The following is a 16,366-nucleotide window of genomic DNA, read 5'->3' as shown; positions in this document are numbered from 1 at the left end:
CCCTTTCTGAGGACGCGCTCCGCTGTGGAACGCAGATCCGCCAGCTTCACCTTGCCCGTCTTGTCCTCGTCGAGCACGGCGCAGAGGCGGCTGAGCAGTGCGAAGAGCTTAGCCTTCAAAGCGATTGTCACGGCATCGCGCTCCACCACCTGCCATGCAGGACAGGTGGCGAGCACCGGAAACACCGCCTTCATGTTCTCCACATACACGGAGAGAACCTCCTCCTCCACCAAACCATCCGGTACATGGAGTTCTCCAAGCAGCGCGTGCACGAATTTCATAAGCACATCACGCTGGCGCAGCGACTGCTCGTCATCCTGCAGCAGAAAGAGATCCACGCTCTCGAACACGCGGTAGAGCGTCTCCGGGACGACGGAGCGGAGGACCACCAGCAGGCTCCGCTGCACCTGCCGGTGATGCTGCGCGGCTGGCAGGCACAGAGCGGTGTAGACAAGGTCGAACTGCTCTGCTGGGGTGCGGTGGTGGTCGTGCAGGAGGACGTCAACAAGCACCCCGATGCGATCACGTGCAACCTCATCGAGCGCGTTGGACGGCAGTGATCCGGCCGCGTTGCCGCTGCACATCCCGAGCAGGTCCAGACACGCCCCAAGAAGCCGCTCATTTTCAAGGCCGGCGTCATGGTGTACCTTCTCCACTCTCTTTGCAAGCTGCTCAGCATTTCGCTCCGCAACGGAGCCATGCATCGCGGAGGTGGCACCTGTAGTGGCGGACGCGAAGGAATTCCAGAAGAAGCGGCGAGGGCAAGCGAGGGTGGAGGAGGGTGACACAGAAACGAGCGAGGAGGTGAGGGACGTGGCTGGGCGAGCGGCTTCTGCACTAGTACCGGCACCCGTCGTGGTGCGTGACAGGCCACGCCAGTGGGCTTGGTCAGCATGGAGAGTTGAAGCGCCATGTGGCAGACGCGGCTTGCGTCTGCACAGCTGTCGAGTTCCCATCGCCTTCATGAGTGGCCACCTCTTTAAGTGAGGAGGGGGAGAGTGTGTTGGCGGATGGTGGCGGTGAAGAGAGGAAACAAGCTTGGCGGTACGACTCAGCGAAGGTGTGTAGGGCAATGTGCGGGAAGAGGCGATGAACAACACGAGCAAGCGAGAGTAGCTAGAGGGAGAAGGGGAGTACGGCGATGGGGACAGCGACAGCGATGAAGCTCTTGAGGGCAGTCGCAAGGAGAGGCAGTTATGGGGGAGACGAAGTGGATCCGCGTGTGACCTGGCATGCGCCTTCCGCCACCGACTCAAGAGGGTTCAGGGGCGCAACAACAAGCAGCAAAACAAGCCACGTACAGGTGGTTGTGTGCCGTTGGTCGCCCCCCTCCTTTACCACACTGCACACGCACACGCATACGCGTACGCACACACATGCGTCTCTCTCTATGTGAGGCAGGAGAGGATGGGGTGGTGGGACTTCGCCCCCAAAGCACCGATTGAGGCACAGGCACAGATCACACCGCGTGTTACACAGCTCCCTGTGCCTCCACGCCCCTCCCCCCTCTCTTCTTCTCCACGAGCACCGACAGCAGTGAGGTGATGTTGTCGATCGGTACGCCTCACTCATCCTCACTAGGTATACCATGCATGCGCTCTCCTAATTCTTTGTTCGCTTTTCGTCTGCTCTAGCAGGCAAAGCGCGCCCTGAGAGGAGGTGTGTGTAGCCGACGGCTGCGCACTGTACCATTGATGGTGGCGGATGAACACTCGCGTACCTCTTCTCAGACACCTACGCGCGGACGGAACGAGGCCCTGCCACGCACATATCCGCAGACCGAACTTCCCCGGGGAACACAGAGGGGCAGTACCACAAGCGTAAATCCCATACACTGAGAGTGGAACTCTCCGTGATAGTGCCGAGGGAGAGCGAGAGAGGGTGAAGACCGGGGGCAGGGATGAGCAAAGCAGTCCCGTGTGGCACCGCTTATAGCGTCTCTTTTTTATCACGCCTCCCCCTTACTGGTAGTAGCGGTGGTAGCGGAGGGGATCCCGAGCAACGAGCTAGTCACGGCTGCGTTCCACAAGAGAGGGGTAGTACACCGGAGGTAAGATGCTCCCGTGCACGAACCGACAGGGGTGAAGCGGTGGCGGAGAGATTTGCTTCTGCCGCTGCGCCGCATTTGCGCTGGTGCGTTGCTCCGGAGTCGGAGGCACCGTATCATCGCCGTGTGTTTCACGTGGCGAAGACTGCGAAGGTGAGAGGGGAAGAGAAGAGGGTGCCAACGCCGACAAGAACAACTGGGACTGAAGCCACAACATGGGCCCTTGGTCGATCTCAGCGACCCATCCCACTGTGCACGGTGGGGAATGGCAGCACCCAGCACCAGTGCAATCCGCCACCCCAGTTCCGGCGACACCACACGCGACCGCAAAGGGCGTAGCCGATGCTGAGCGTGTGATGCGCGCAGTTGCAGCAGGGCGGCCGGAATTACTTCGACAGCCGGTGCACACCGGGGATAGGTTCTGCTCTGTTGTCACCCTCTCATTCCCTTGCTGCGGCTGCGGTTGTTGCCCCTTCCCATCGGTGCTTTGGTGCACAGTGACGTTGTGGTCTTGAGCGCGGGCCGTCTGCAGGCGACTGCGCACGCGACTTTCACGTGGTTGTGTGTCATGGGATCGACAGGGGTTTGTCGGCAACTCCTCCTCCACGTCGGCGTGTTTGCGCGACTTCGCACCTGCCGTTAGCGCGGAAGGCGGTGCCTCAGCTCGGGAGCTGCTAGTGTCCCTTGCGCTCGCTTTGCGCGCTCGCTTTGCTCGGTATTTACGCAGCTGCCTCTCGAGCAGCTCGAGGCCGTCAGCGAGCGTCTGGTTGTCCTCGATCAGCTGACGTCGCTCTTTTTCTGCTTCGGCACAGGTTGCCATGAGGGTATGCTGACTCTGTAAGGCTTTGGCAAGCTCTTCTTGAAGGTGCGCCGCCTGCTGCTGCTCCAGTGCTGGAGGTGAAGAGAGGTCACCTGGTGGCGTTTTCGACAATGCGAGTTCCTCACTTGCCGGAGCCGTCGGCTGCGCTTGCTGCGTCTCCCCTTCGTTTCTGTTCGTGCTTTCACCCTTGCTGCTGCCGCTGCCGTGGCGAGTCAGAGCTTGCGCTTCCAGCTCCGCAATGCGCCGCTGCAAGGCCGTGTTCAGGCGCATGAGACCGACGTAGCCCTTCAACTCTGACGAGAGAGCTACTGCGTCACCCTCTGCATCCCCTGCGCCTCTGATGGTGCGTGCGATGCGTCGGCGCTGCGGGTCTCCTGCGTCGGTGGCGTCGGGTGCGCATGTGGAGGGGAGGGACGGGGGTGCTGGCGTCGCGCCTGTCCCTGACACCTCGGTGGCCTCGTGCATGCCGAGCTGCTCGCGGGTGATTATTAGTTCTTCTCTCAGGTACTGCGCCTCCGTCTTCTCACGCTCCAGCAGCTCCTGCGCTGCCTCCGCATCGTGTTCGGCCTTGGCGCGCTCCAGCCGCTCGCGCTGGGCCTGCAGGGTTAGCTGCTTCTCTCTTCCGCGCACCTGCGCCAGATCCGCCCCCACTTCACCGAGTCGCTGCTTCAGTTGTTCGACTTGACTGCGCAGTACTTCAACGGTGGTTTGCTGCTCCGTTGAACGGCGCAGCTGCCGCGCGAGATGCTCACGGTCTTCCTGGGCTTTCACAAGTTCACCTTGCGCCGTGCGGAGCTGTGCCTGTAGCGCCTGCACCTCACTGTGGTGCTGCCGTGCATCGTCTTGTCGCTGCTGACGCAGCTGGTCTTCATGAAAGGAGGCGTTCTCCTGAGCTCGCTCAAGTCGCCGCTGCAGTCGCTGAGCCTCTTCAATGTGCAGCTGCAGCTGCTCGTGGTGCTGCCGGCGAAGCGCCGCCATATCAGCAGTGTACTTCGCTTCCTGGACAACAGCCTGGACGGCATCGCACAGCTCGCTCGCTGCCGGCTTCAGCGGCCCCGCTGTCACCCCGTCGTCTGCGCGGCCAATGGCGAGCTGACGCTGCAGCTGGGAGATCCGCTCGTGCAGGTGCTCCATCTGGTCTTCTGCGGCCTGCCACTTCGACCGGTACAGCTGCAGCTGCTCTCGCAGCGCCTCCTCCTGCGCATGCGCATAGCCGCCACCAATGCCAGAGGCAGCACCAGAAGTTTTACCGTCACTCATAGAACCGGTGTACTCGTAGAGCAGCTCCGCTGTCGTAAGTCGACGCTGCACGTCTTCCTTTTCTTTCGTAAGCTGCTGTACCTGTACTTCGAAGCCCTTGACTTGCGCGACTGTTGCTGTGTGCAGTTCCTCCTGCGCTGTCAGCTGGGCCTGCAGCGCATCTCGCTGCTTTTTTACCTCCGAAAGTTCGTCCTGCAGTCGATGCCCCTCCGCCTCCAGTCGCTGGCGGATGTGCTGGAGTGCGCCGAGCTCCATCTGCACCTCATTCAGCGCGGTGTCACGACGCGCCAGATTGGCGCGAAGATCGCAAATGAGCTGCTGGGGATTGGCATCATTGAGGTCTCGCGCTGACGCACCGCTGACGGCGGCAGTGCCACTTTTCCGTTGCCTACTCGCCGCGTAAAGAGGGAGGCTGGTGCGTAGGGTAGATGCCCGTGAAGGCTCCTTCGTCGCTGATACTTCCTTCTCTGCGTCTCTGGGCTGCTGCTGCTGCCGGTCACCCTTGCCACCCTCAGATGCGGTGTTCATGCGCACCTCCCCCATATCGTCCGCATCAGCCCAGAGACTTGACGCCCCGCATCGTCTGCAGTCCACAAGGTCCCCTTTCTCAGAGCCGCTGCCGCAGCCCCGCTCGCGCTGACTCGGCGTTTGCTGCTCCGCCTCTCGTTGCGCATCTTCCAGCTTCCTCCGCAGCTCGTCTATCTCGACCACCCGCGACATGAGCTCCTGCTCGAGGCGGATGTTGTCTTTGTGAAGCAAGGCAAGTGTCTTGCGCGAGGCCACAAAGTCCTTTCGCAGGAAGTCAAGTTCTTCATGGAGAGACTTGAACTTGCGCTGATGCAGTTTTCGATAAATGTCAATCGAGAACTCGCAGGCGGCGCGGACTGCTTCGGCCTCAGCAATCACGAGCGTAGGGCTGCGGCTGCGACTGTTGCGCATACGTTGACGAGCGGCCGAATAAATCGGCGAGGATGGAGAATGGGCGACGGAGGCGGCGGCGGTAGCACTGTAGCGCCCGCCACTGTGTTCACCACTGCTGCTGTGGCGACTGGCTTCACTGCTGAAAGGTCGGCTCGTGCACTGCGGAGAAGTAGACGAGAGCGTGGCACCAAGTGAGTGGGGGTAGTGTAGCTCGTAGGAGCGAGAGGATAGCGGCTCGCTCCTACGGGCACTGGAGCGCCGTAAGCTACTTGTCTCCCCGCCCGTACCGCCCGAGTTACGCATGTCTAACAGATTCTCTGAACTTGTGTTGCCCCCTTGCGAGCGTGGACGGCGCGTGGTGCTGGACACGCTCGGCGGCGGCAGTGGTGAGCGGGATCGTGAGATCGACTCCGCTTCCGACGGAAGTCGTGGCGACGAGGTACCTGGCATGGATGCCTCCAAGGAATGAGGAGGGAACTGTGGTAGTGGTGATGAGACAATCTATCGTAATCTAGCGCTATTGAGGTGCATACAGAAAGCGTTGATGTTCGTGTGCATGCGTCGAGAAGGAGGAGGAAGCGAAGGAAGTGCGTGGCGTGCTGGTGTGTGGAGAAGTCCCCTTCTCGCGCTCCTCCTCGCCCGCCTTTCCCCCTCCCCCCTTTGTATGTGTGGTTTTCTATAATGACAGATGCGCGCGCGTGTCACGGGTGCGCTGCCGCTTCGGAACGATATCGAAGGAGGATGGGCCACTCGTGCGTGCGTGCGTGTGAGTGAATAAAAGGAGTCGGTGGTGAGGAAGAGGGTACGGGGGCGGTCATGGCAGGTCACAGGCTGCAGAGAGTTAGAGTAACATTGATTCAGGCTACAGTCTCAACATGCGCCCTGGAAGGATGACGTTGTGTCCTCCTCAGCTTCGATCCTCTTGGTGGAGGTGGGGAGAGAGAGGCAAAGAGAGAGAGAGGATAAAGGCAAGACGAGCGAAAAAGGGGGAGTGAGCAGCCAAAGCCGGACACACGGGTGGCGTGCACTCGTGCACGGGGGCGACGACGCGCAGCACGAGAGGAGTGTGTGTGATGTGTGTGAAGGAGGTCAGGGTGGGGAGGAGGAAGCGAACAGATGGCGTACAGTGGAGATGAGGTACAAACAAGGGAAACACCCAAAAAAGAGGGGCGCAAAGACTGTGTAGTAAAAAGGCGTAGAAGCACAGGCGCATACGCGAACGAAAATAGGGAGTGTGGGGGTGGGGGGGGGGGGGAGAGAGAAGAAGAACGTCCTACTACGCCATCTCTGTCTCTGAGGGAATTTGAACGACAAGCGGGTATCCAAGTCGCTGAATCTGATCTCGCTGCTGCGCTAGCCCGCAGGCCGCACAGGGGCACAAGCAGCAGACAGCTGCCAAGCACGCGGCGACAGTGATGGTCAGCTGAAACCAGCACGAAAGGGACGTCGGTGATGCGGTGGCCGCAGCCGTGCTTTCTACACGCGTGGAAGTGCCGCTGGCCATCGTTGGAGTGTACGCCTGCGTGCACGCGAGCGTGCAGCACTGCAGATAGCACCTGTAGCAGCACACAGCCCCTCCATCGATAGCGGTGTCGGGAAGGAGGTGGTAATGCTGACGGATTAGGAGCCGGTTTGTCCACAGAGCGCATGGCATGCACCACGTCATCTCGCAGCACAAACAGAGCATAGGGCAGGCCAGGCAGTAGGCAGTGGGGTGCGTGCAGTAGAGGCAACAGCCACGCGTCTTGTCGCAGACACAAGTGTTGTCGACCCAGGTGATGCAGTCACAGCAACCCGTGCCAGGTGGCGCACTCGTCGGCGAGGTGGCGCGGTTGGCGAGCGGCCGGTCGACGCCGTGGTCAGCCAATTTTGAGTAGCAGCCGTCCAGCGGCAGGCCCGTCTGCGGGTTCACGAGCAAGGCAGGAGAGGTGACCCCGGTCACGGATCGAAAGGCGGCGAGTGGCGGCCGCCCTCCTCCGGCGAGGCGCAGTGCAGTCACCTGCTCTTCGCCCTCATCGTCGATCGCACTGTATAGGTCATACCGGTGCCGCTGCTGCGACGCTGCCGTGGTGGGGTCCTCGACGCTATCCAAGTATCGGGTGGTTTCCGCGTCCATGGCTGAGCTGTAGAGGTAATTGGGTCCCACCGTGTAGTACAACTCAGGCCGCAGCGACGCTGGTGGAACGCAGCACGGGAAGGCACCGGCGCAGCAGATATAGCGACTGCTCGGTGTGTGGAGGAGTAGCTGCTTGCGTTCGCGGAAGAGGACGCAGGGCATGGCGCAGCAAAAAAGTCCCGCGAGGCCCACACCGGCCTGTCGTCTGCACGCAGTACACCCCTCTACTGCCCACGGAACGGCGATGTTGCCTGGGCTGATGGCGCTAGTGACCTCCTCGCCTGGATGCCAGTCACTGCTAGGAGTCACTCCTTTTGTGGCGGAATGAAGGCTACGGGGCAAGGAATCAAGGGTGAGGTATGGTGACTTGGCCAGAACAATGATAGGCGTTTCTCCGGGAGTCCATCCGGTGCCACCCGGCGCTCCGAATCGGGGCGGTGGCATCGGCGCCTTAGGCTGGCGAGGCGGTGGGAGAGGCGCGGGGTTCTCGGGCTCGATCTTGGAGTGGGAGGGCCGCGGCGTCACTCCCGGCGATAATTGCGATTCGTGCCTTGAGTCCCCATTGGAGCTGCTGACGGCGTCTATCACGCCTATGTCGGTATTGCTTGACTCCGCAGAGATGCTTCGCCTTTCGTAGGGGCCTTTCGGAGGCATATTCACGCGCTTTGAGCGGCGCTCTCGCCGTCGAGGTGGTTCCCGTTCACTGTGATAGACGTTGTCATCACCGTCGCCGTAGGTGGCCTTGGCGATGGGAGCGAGTTGAGCGCCGCATTCTGGGCAATGTGGCTGAGGAACTGAATGGTACATCGAAGTCTCCAGCAGGTACTCGATCAGCTCCTCTGGAAGACGGTAGTCGCACCGCGCGCAGCGGACGGGCAACGACTTCCGTGGCACCTGACGCTCGGGGCCAGCCCAGAGCGCGCGGTACCTTTCACTGCCTTCATCCTCATATCTACGTGCACTTCTCACGCTACGTGATTGGTGGGCGGATTCATCACTGTTGTGCGCCAGCCACTGTGGGCGCGCCACGGGCTCGGCACTGTAGTCCGCTTCGTCTGCAGCACTGCGGTACGCTGCGGTACCAAAGGATGGCCGCTCCCTCGCGTCCCAAACTGTGGGGAAAGGCCGCGAGGAGACAAGACCTTCCTCAGCCATGTACTCATCGGCGTCCTGCTGGTCTTCGGTGAACGCTTCCACCTCAGCACGCGCACGAGGCCCCGTAGAGGGGGCTTGCACCTGCCGGGTCTGTAGCAACGACGCAGCTCGCGGAATGCTGAGAAAGGCCTCTTCTGTGCGGGGATTTGAGGATAAATTGTGGCCCGCTACGGGCTCTACCGGAGGATGTCGTGACGAGTCTCGCTCGCGCATCCACCGTCGCTGCTGTGCCTCGCCGGCGCCTTCTTGAAGGTTGCTGTTGTAGTCGTCCTCCTCATGGTGCGAATAGTACGCCGGGTTCGCCGGGATCGGTGACAGAATCGGGGAGGGTATACGGCGATTGCGTCGAATGGGCCACTCCGCTGCATCGTTGTCGTTCTCATCCGTCGGGATGAGGGGCCCTTCAGAACGAGCGGCACGCATGGGCGACTCTGTTGCCACTGGCAGTCGCAGCTGCCGTGGAGATGGTGTCTTCTCTGCAGGGCCGTACAGGTGGTTCTCGTAGTAGGGCATTCGCTCAACGTGGGTGCACGTACAGGGCTTCTACTGCTATGCTGCTACCCTTTGCCTGTGCAAAGCGTGTGTGTGTGTCGGGGGGGGGGGGGGGGGAGGACGGGAAGAGATGATGGGTAAGAGTGCAAGTGAACTGGGAGAGGAACGAGCGATGGGTGGGCGGTGGTGCGGGGAGGGGAGAGGGAAAAGCTACACGTGCATCATGTACCGTGCCTACCGCCTCAACGCTCATGACCCACCGCGGTGACAACATGTGTCATCCCCCAGTGCTTTCCCACTCCAACCTCCGGCCCCCCGTCACCACCCCCTACACACAGTGTGACGGATGGGAGGAGGCCACGCTCTCTCTCGGCGCTCTTTGTTTTTCGCCTCTGCTTCTCTGCAAAGGCGGTGCCCCGTTCACTGCCTGCGTCCCACGGCCGTGTGTGACCGCGTCATCAACGACGCCACCCGCACAGCACATTAACACAATCCATAGCACCCGTCCGCCTCACATGCCTCACATGTCTCTCCTTCCCTCTCTCCGTGCGCCAACAAGGAGCGTTGCACTGCGAAGCGGACAGGAAGAGGTGCTTTGGCGAGAGGAGGTGGCGGTGGTCAGCGGAAGGGGAAAAAGAGATAGAAAAGAGAACGAAGTACCCGTGATGACACATATGCGTGTGAGGGCGAGGCAGGCACAGAGAGGAGACACAGAGGCGCACCTGTACGCTCAGAGAGCGGGTAGGGGTGTGGGAGAAGAAACGAAAGGGAGAGGGGAAGGCCAAACGCCAGTGCTTTACATGACCCTGCAGGCTCGCCCATCCATAGACAAGCAGACATGAACACACACTGAGGCCTTTACTTTCTACAGCTGTACATCATGAGGGAGGGCTGAGGGAGGGGAAGCGCATGGCCATCACCACCGCCACCGCCAGCACCAGGCACAAACACACACACGCACTGATGGACATCTAAGGGAAGATCAGACAGAGGGGGAGGGAGAGAGTAGGGGAGAAGGACGATGGTAAACTGGTGCACTTGTGTGTGCGTGTGATGGGAGTATGTAGAAGCGAACACCGTACAGTATCCGCCGCCCTTTCCGTCAGATGCACAGCAGCGCGAGACTCTACGAATCCGCGACAGCTCTGCCACTGCCTTGTTCGCTTTGCAACAACGCTAGTTTCTCCTTCTCTGCTGCATCGCAGGCCTGATGCAGCTGCTTCTGCCGGTCCGTCACCAGTTGCCACACCGCCGCCTGCCGAGCATCCACTGTACTGCCCAGCAGCTCAAGCGGCGACGCGTTGGGGTCGTCTTCTGCGGCCGGTGCTGCTCTCCGCTGCGACTGGGACGGCGGTGGGCCACCGTTGGGACTTGCCTCCTCTCCATCCTTGTCATCTAGGGCCTCTGCCGATGACCCAGGCGAAGGGGGCAACAGTGACGTTGTTCCTGTCACAGAGTCTCGCCCGGGCAATGCTATGGAAGACTTGGCAGCATCCGAAGGGCTTACTGTCGTGCCGCCCGCTGCTGTGGTGTGCCGGCGCCCGTTCAGGAGAAGCGGCAGCCACACATGCGCGAAGGCAGCCGACATGAGCGGCATCTCATCGAAGAAGCGACAGAAGACCGCATAGTCGATGTGTGACTTGCGCATGACGTTTAACGGTATCGGCGAGCTCTGATGTGCCGCCAGGGCCACAGCGCCACCCTTCTTTTTCCTTTTCTTGTTCGCTTTGATGTAGGCGGCCTCCTCCTCTGTCGCAACAACTGCGAATACGTCGCTGAGGGCCTTCACCATGGCCGCTGTGACGGCTGCCTGCTCTTCTGCCGCTGATCCGTCGCGGTAGGCATGCCGGCGCAGCTTCGCCAGCTGCGATTTGTGGATGTACCCGTTCCCCTCCGCCGCCAGCACGTTGAAGCATTCCCAGCGCACGACGCGCTTCGTCTCGACACTGTTCAGCAGCGCATCTAGCGCGTCGAGTACCTCGACAACGAGGATGGACTTCCACTCATCATGCATGTCTGCCGAGGGCCTGTGATGTAGCGACTGCCTCCTACCGTTACCAGCACCTGATGCTTCATGACACGAAGCCGCAGCCCCACCCATCAGCGACGGCGTTTTCGGTGTGTGCGCTCCGCCGGAAGTGCTGCCACCGGCATCGGCTGTAGCTATGATGGGTGATATCACACTCGCGTTGCTTGCAAGCAGCTGCGTGGACACGGTTGATAGTCGCATTTGCCCCGCTGTTGTCAGAGTCGCACTCGCGCCTACTCCACGTCGCGCGCCGATGCCAGCGTTGCTGACCCGTGAGAGGCTGTTCCCTAGGGCATGGGCTGCGGTGGGCACGAGGCTGTCGCCCAGCGCATTTGCCAGCCGCGACGACGAACCACCACAACCGGCAGTAGCGGAAGATGCGAAAGCAAGCAGCAAATCGGTGGCGTCTGCGGCGTTGCAAGCACGGGTGCTGCTGTGAATGATGTGAAAGAGACGTTGAGCGACGCTGGCCAAGTCGGCCGCAGAGGTTGAAGTGAGGGTACCGACGTGAAAGGGGACACCTGCCAGCAGCACGCGTAGCTGACCCAGTGTGACGGCTCCGTCCTCGCTGCATGCGAGCAGCAGCGAGGTGCGGAACAGCTCTAAGTTCGCGGGCACGCCGCCCTCACGTTTTGGCGGCGCCACTGTCAACTTTTTTGCCTTGCCGCCGAGTTTCTTCGAGGAGGTCAAAATCGAGCGCTTCTTCGCTGCGGCTGCAGATCCCGTGCCGGCCCGCAGCGCCGCTGCTGCCTGCATGGAGTGACGCTGCACCGACAGCGACTCGCGGTCTCGCTGCCGCTGCGCCGCCGCTGGATCTCGGAGATGGTATGCGTTCACGAAAGATTCCTCAATTTGGTCTGCCAGTACATGACGACCCTCTTGTTGCATCTGCATCGTGACGGCTGCCTCCTGCGGCGTGCGAAGCAGCAGCGGTGCGATTGATGGTGCGGAGAGCCTACCAGGCTCCTTGGCAGTGAGGTGACGGCTGGGGCCGAGGCTGGAGAGGAAGCGAGTGCCGCCGGCGGGGGTGTTTGGTATTGGCAGTGGTACGGAGTCGAGAGCGGGACTGCGCGCCAGCATTGATGCGCCCGCTGCCGCGACGTTGAAGATAAAGGGAGGGTTTGAGCTGTTTACGCTGAACTTTGCAGTCGTTCCTGCATTCGCCACAGGACCGCAGTTTTCTTCTGCCAGCTGCAGCTGCACGTCGGCCACGATATGGCTGTCCTCTGGGTAATAGCGACCGAGGTAGACGGCCGCCTCAGGTACCAGTCGCAGCCGTTCGCTGCGCTCCTGCTCGGCTGCCGCGCGCATCTCCTCCGCTCGCTGGGTGCAGTAGCTGGAGCTGACGTCCAGTGCCTGTGTTGGGCGGAGGGGGAGATACAGAGGTACGACGCTGTTGGTGGCACCGTCCGTCGCAAGGCCCACGGCGGAGACGGCGGTAGGGGCGGCGGCGACAGCAATGCTGAGGAGACACTTATCAATGGTGCTGGTATTCAGCGATGGCGCACTCTTCTTGGAGCCACTGAGGCGGTGCTGCACCATGGCCGCTGCCATGCCGCTCCCCGCGGCTGCTGCGTCCCCATCCTCCAGGCACGCCTGCACCGCCTTCGCTGCCTTCAGGGTCTCTGACTCACTGAGGATTTCCTTGTACCCACGCAAGACATAGTATTGGAAGAGTGGCTCTGTGCCGCAGGTGCGCCGCGCCAGCGACAAAGGCTTATGGGCCGGTGTCGAGTACAGAAGGGCAAGTGGATCGCTCTCGTCAGCTACAGGGAAGGTGAGGGTACGGTTAGTGACAGACACTGCACCGGCGGCGCTGCTGAGGTTCCCCGCTATTTCCCCAGATGCCGCAGAGATCAGCTGTAGTGTTTCTCCCGCTAGCTCGCTTCCCTTGTCGGAGTGGGACTCGAAGGGGTTTCGTGGAAGCCCGATGTCGGCCATGTTGACCCTGTGTACGCGCGTGTGCGGGGTTACGCGGGGCTGAGTAAGAATGCTGTCGGTGGTTCAAGTAGATTCTATAAAATAACGGTGTTCCGTGCAGGACCGGTGGAGTCCAAAAGAGAAAGTGACGAGAAGGGAGGCAGGTAAGTGAGCGAGCAGAGTAGCGATGGCAGCGATAAGTGCTCACGTATCGTAGAGAAGAGAAACAGGAAAAGGGAGGGTGAGCTCCAGCTGGCTGAGGCAGTGCCCATGGAATGACTCCCTTTCACATCGGCATCGGGCCTCCTCCGTCCTCACGCGCGTTTCTTCTTTCCTCGTGCACACACGCGCAGGCGCCCTATCGCGACGGCTTTGTTGTTTTTACTACTCGGTTGATTGTTTGGTGAGGCACTCCTGACGTGATTGATGGTAGACGAGTGATGGAGGGGGGGGAACGGACGGTCACACACTTCGCACGGAGGCGAAGAGCCCCAGTAGGAGTGGGAGTGGGTGAGGGAGTCGTGATGTTGAGGACCGGATAGTAGCGACAGCGGGGTGGATGAAAGAGAGGAGTCCATTGAATAAAGAGACAAAAGGCAGGCGGGCAATACCGCCACCTCAGAGGGGAAAAGCACAGCTGAAACGCAAAAGGTGTGTGTGTGTGTGGGGGGGGGGGGACACAGTGGCAACAGAGAGAGAGAGGAAAAGAAGACCCAAGTAGTGAGACATCTGCCATTCACGCCAGAGTTGCATCAGCAACGGTGAGAGTGCTAGAGGGCGAGAGGGGCAGAATGGGGTTTGGGGTGGGGGTGGGGAGGGGGGGACAGCTTGGGGCACGCATAGTTGTCCCATTCGGCCAGCACACACACGCACACGTCTTCAGGTGCCCACATCGTACTTCATGCGTAAAAGTGTGCTGTCCTCTCGGACAAGGTGCGTGTAGCGCCTTCATCCACAATGCATAACACAAGGGAAGGCGGGGGGCCTGCAGGTTCAGGTATACGTGTGGTGGCGTCAGGAGAGTAGACCAGGCAGGCAGGTGTACGTCTCTTTCTTTTTCGCTAGCCCTCACTACGTTGCTGCTGCTGCTCGCGTGCCGTCATGGTCAGCCCCATGCTGCTGGAGGGGACGGCGCTGCCGCCGACGGCGCCACCAGGATTCGTTCCGCCTCCTCCAGCTCCCTCGCACCACACAGTGGGCAGTGCCTCGCTATCGCCGTGACCGTCATCGCTCTTTTGCTTGTTTCGCTTCGCCGTTGCACTGCGTGCTCGCGACCCCGGCAGAAAAGGGGCGAATCCTCCCAACCAACTTCGACCGCGTCTGCCCCCGCTTGCTGCCCCTACTCCGCCGTGACGAGCCCCGCAACTGTAGCTGGCGTTGAGGAGCTGTGCGATCTCCGATCGCTGCCACGCCGCCGCGCCGGCAAGAGCCGTACTGCTTGCCGCTCGCTCTATCACGGCACTAATGGTGGACAAGAGACCTTCGTTGACAGCGTTCGTGTTGGCACCAGCGCCGCTACTATCCGTCCTGAATCCACCACGTAGGAGCACGCGATCGGTCCCGTACACCCGCCGCCTCCAGCGAGCAACGAAGTACGCCAGGGCAGTAGCACTCACAGTAAAGTAGAAGACGGTAACCAGCCAGAGAACGGCTGAGTCTATCGTCCACTCAGCTGTTCGCATAGGTGAGTTTGGGGGGACAGTGGACTCAGTGGAGCTGGGGGTAGACGTGTGCGTGGTGTTGGCGATCGCCTCCCCCACTGCAGCCATGATGGTCACTGTGACGGTGCTCGCGGCTACGCGACCGCGTCGACGCTCCATCCCTGCGAGCGCGTGTCTGGCGGCAGGTAGAGCAAAGACGAAAGAAGAGCAAAAGCGCAGCGATGCAAGAGAGAAGCTGAAGTAGCCAAAGTTGTGATCCCCCAGCGTAGCGGCAGCGCTGCTTGTGTGCACGTCTCTGATGCGTGTCGACGTCCCCGCCGGTGGGTTATGTGTTGTCGGCTCGTGTGGTGATGGTTGGCGTCGTCGTCCTCTTGAATGCTTCTAGGAGGCCTGCAAATCAGCCTTAGTACCCACCAACACAGGTTTGATGCCTCTTCACCCCCAATACGCCCCACAGGCAAAGCCGACTTATTCTCCTGTTCGGTCTTCGACTATCCTCCGCATATGAGAGGTCAAGACAGGCGCAACGCTGTCAAGAGGTGAACAAACTGCCGAAGAGCGATATGGTGCTTGTTGTTGTTGGTAGGCAGATGCACCCACGCACAGCGCAGAGTTGAGCTGAGCTGTTTGTGTAGTTCTCTGTCCACCGTAAGGGACATGTACTTCAGTGTGCGTGGAATACATTGCAAATGGCAACGGTGGTGTGGCAGTGAGGGAGGGGGGGAGAGAGAGAGAGAAGGGGAGCGCATAAAAGCGCCACGCATGCAGAGCGTAAATCCCCCCCCCAAAACGAAGATGAGACCCGAAAGCAAAACAGGCAGAAGAGGAAGCGGTGCAGGGAGAGGAAGGATGTGACACACACGCACACACACGCACGCACGCAAGTAAACAGACAAAGGACATCCACCCCAGAACCGCGCGAACTGGTCAAGGTAATGCACAGGAGAAGAGGGCTGCCAGAGGCCACGGCGCTGGCCCCCTCTCTCGTTTCATTCTTTTAAACTCCCTGGGTGCATTTGGGGAGGAGTATCGCATTCACGCCATGCAGAGAGAAGTACAGCAGCTGTAGCGCACTTCTCGTCTTCGATATGCACGCACAACTCTCTGCTGATTGTGTGGCCTTTTGGAGAACGCCACAACAGAGCGATAGGAAGACAGAGAACGAGAGGAAGAGAGTGGCGTTGTGCAGCGCCCAGGCGACAGCTGACAAAAAGAGCCTGTAGCGTTGACACGGTAGTTGGTGCGATGTGGATGAATCTGGTGGTGGATGGCGAAGACACTCCCGTGCCCCTTCTCTCCCCCCAAGCACGAGAGGCGGAGTATGGGTAGTAGGAGAGCAAGCGCCAAACCGTCCAAGGGGAGTGAGCGTTCATCTACGCAAGGAGAAGGGTGGCGATAATGGGTAGATGGAAGGATGCGAGGGAGCCCGCAGTACCCTGCAAGGGCGCCGTGACACGTGTGTCATCTGTGTGTATGCGTGCAGTGAGGAGCACACATGCATGGGGCACGCGCGAAGCCGAAAACGACACCCTAACACCTTTCACGAAGAGATTCAACTTTCTCGCTATTTCCCCTGTGCCACCCGTCGATCGCCTAGCGTGCTGCGGCGGCCGCTGCTGCTACTACCTCGTTCGGCTGCTCCTCCTCGTCTTCCTTGGCGTCTGACCGAGGTGCCCGCAGTACGTGCGCCTCACCTGACAGGCCGCAGAACGGCCATTGATCCATGCGCAGCTTGCAGCGTGGGCACACCAGCTCCGTGACAGGCACGCGTTGCCCTCGCCTTGTCGCCGGTGTTGTTCCCGCTTTCCCAACCTTGCTGCGACGAGGCTTGGCACGCTTGCTGCTACTACTGATCGCGTCACTTTCGGCGTGCGAGGCGGAGTGGTCTGCGTCCTCCCCCTTCTGCGACGATGGCTCAGCAGTGGCGGGTGCCTCGTCTTCAGCG

The 16,366-nt window shown here is 60.7% G+C and overlaps 4 protein-coding genes across 4 annotated transcripts; all 4 read right to left on the bottom strand.

The window, feature by feature from the left end:
- Positions 1–107: 107 nt before the first annotated feature.
- On the bottom strand, positions 108–965 carry LBRM_24_1160 (conserved hypothetical protein; the record flags this gene model as incomplete). The annotated part of the gene is made up of 1 exon (XM_001565331.2): positions 108–965. A coding segment is annotated over one exon (858 nt), but the record flags the coding sequence as incomplete, so codon positions are not given.
- Positions 966–2,006: 1,041 nt separating this feature from the next.
- On the bottom strand, positions 2,007–5,066 carry LBRM_24_1150 (actin-interacting protein-like protein; the record flags this gene model as incomplete). Its single annotated transcript, XM_001565330.1, has 1 exon — positions 2,007–5,066. The coding sequence occupies one exon, from the start codon at positions 5,064–5,066 to the stop codon at positions 2,007–2,009; it is 3,060 nt and encodes a 1,019-aa protein (XP_001565380.1).
- Positions 5,067–6,324: 1,258 nt separating this feature from the next.
- On the bottom strand, positions 6,325–8,832 carry LBRM_24_1140 (conserved hypothetical protein; the record flags this gene model as incomplete). Its single annotated transcript, XM_001565329.1, has 1 exon — positions 6,325–8,832. The coding sequence occupies one exon, from the start codon at positions 8,830–8,832 to the stop codon at positions 6,325–6,327; it is 2,508 nt and encodes an 835-aa protein (XP_001565379.1).
- A 1,105-nt stretch (positions 8,833–9,937) lies between these two features.
- On the bottom strand, positions 9,938–12,781 carry LBRM_24_1130 (conserved hypothetical protein; the record flags this gene model as incomplete). The annotated part of the gene is made up of 1 exon (XM_001565328.1): positions 9,938–12,781. One exon carries the CDS (start codon positions 12,779–12,781, stop codon positions 9,938–9,940), a length of 2,844 nt encoding a protein of 947 aa, XP_001565378.1.
- Between the last annotated feature and the right edge of the window lie 3,585 nt (positions 12,782–16,366).

This window comes from Leishmania braziliensis, chromosome 24, assembly GCF_000002845.2.
Source record: "Leishmania braziliensis MHOM/BR/75/M2904 complete genome, chromosome 24".
Classification (NCBI taxonomy): domain Eukaryota; phylum Euglenozoa; class Kinetoplastea; order Trypanosomatida; family Trypanosomatidae; genus Leishmania; species Leishmania braziliensis.
Note: the sequence above shows the minus strand (reverse complement) of the source record. Positions and strands in the feature narration are given on the sequence as shown.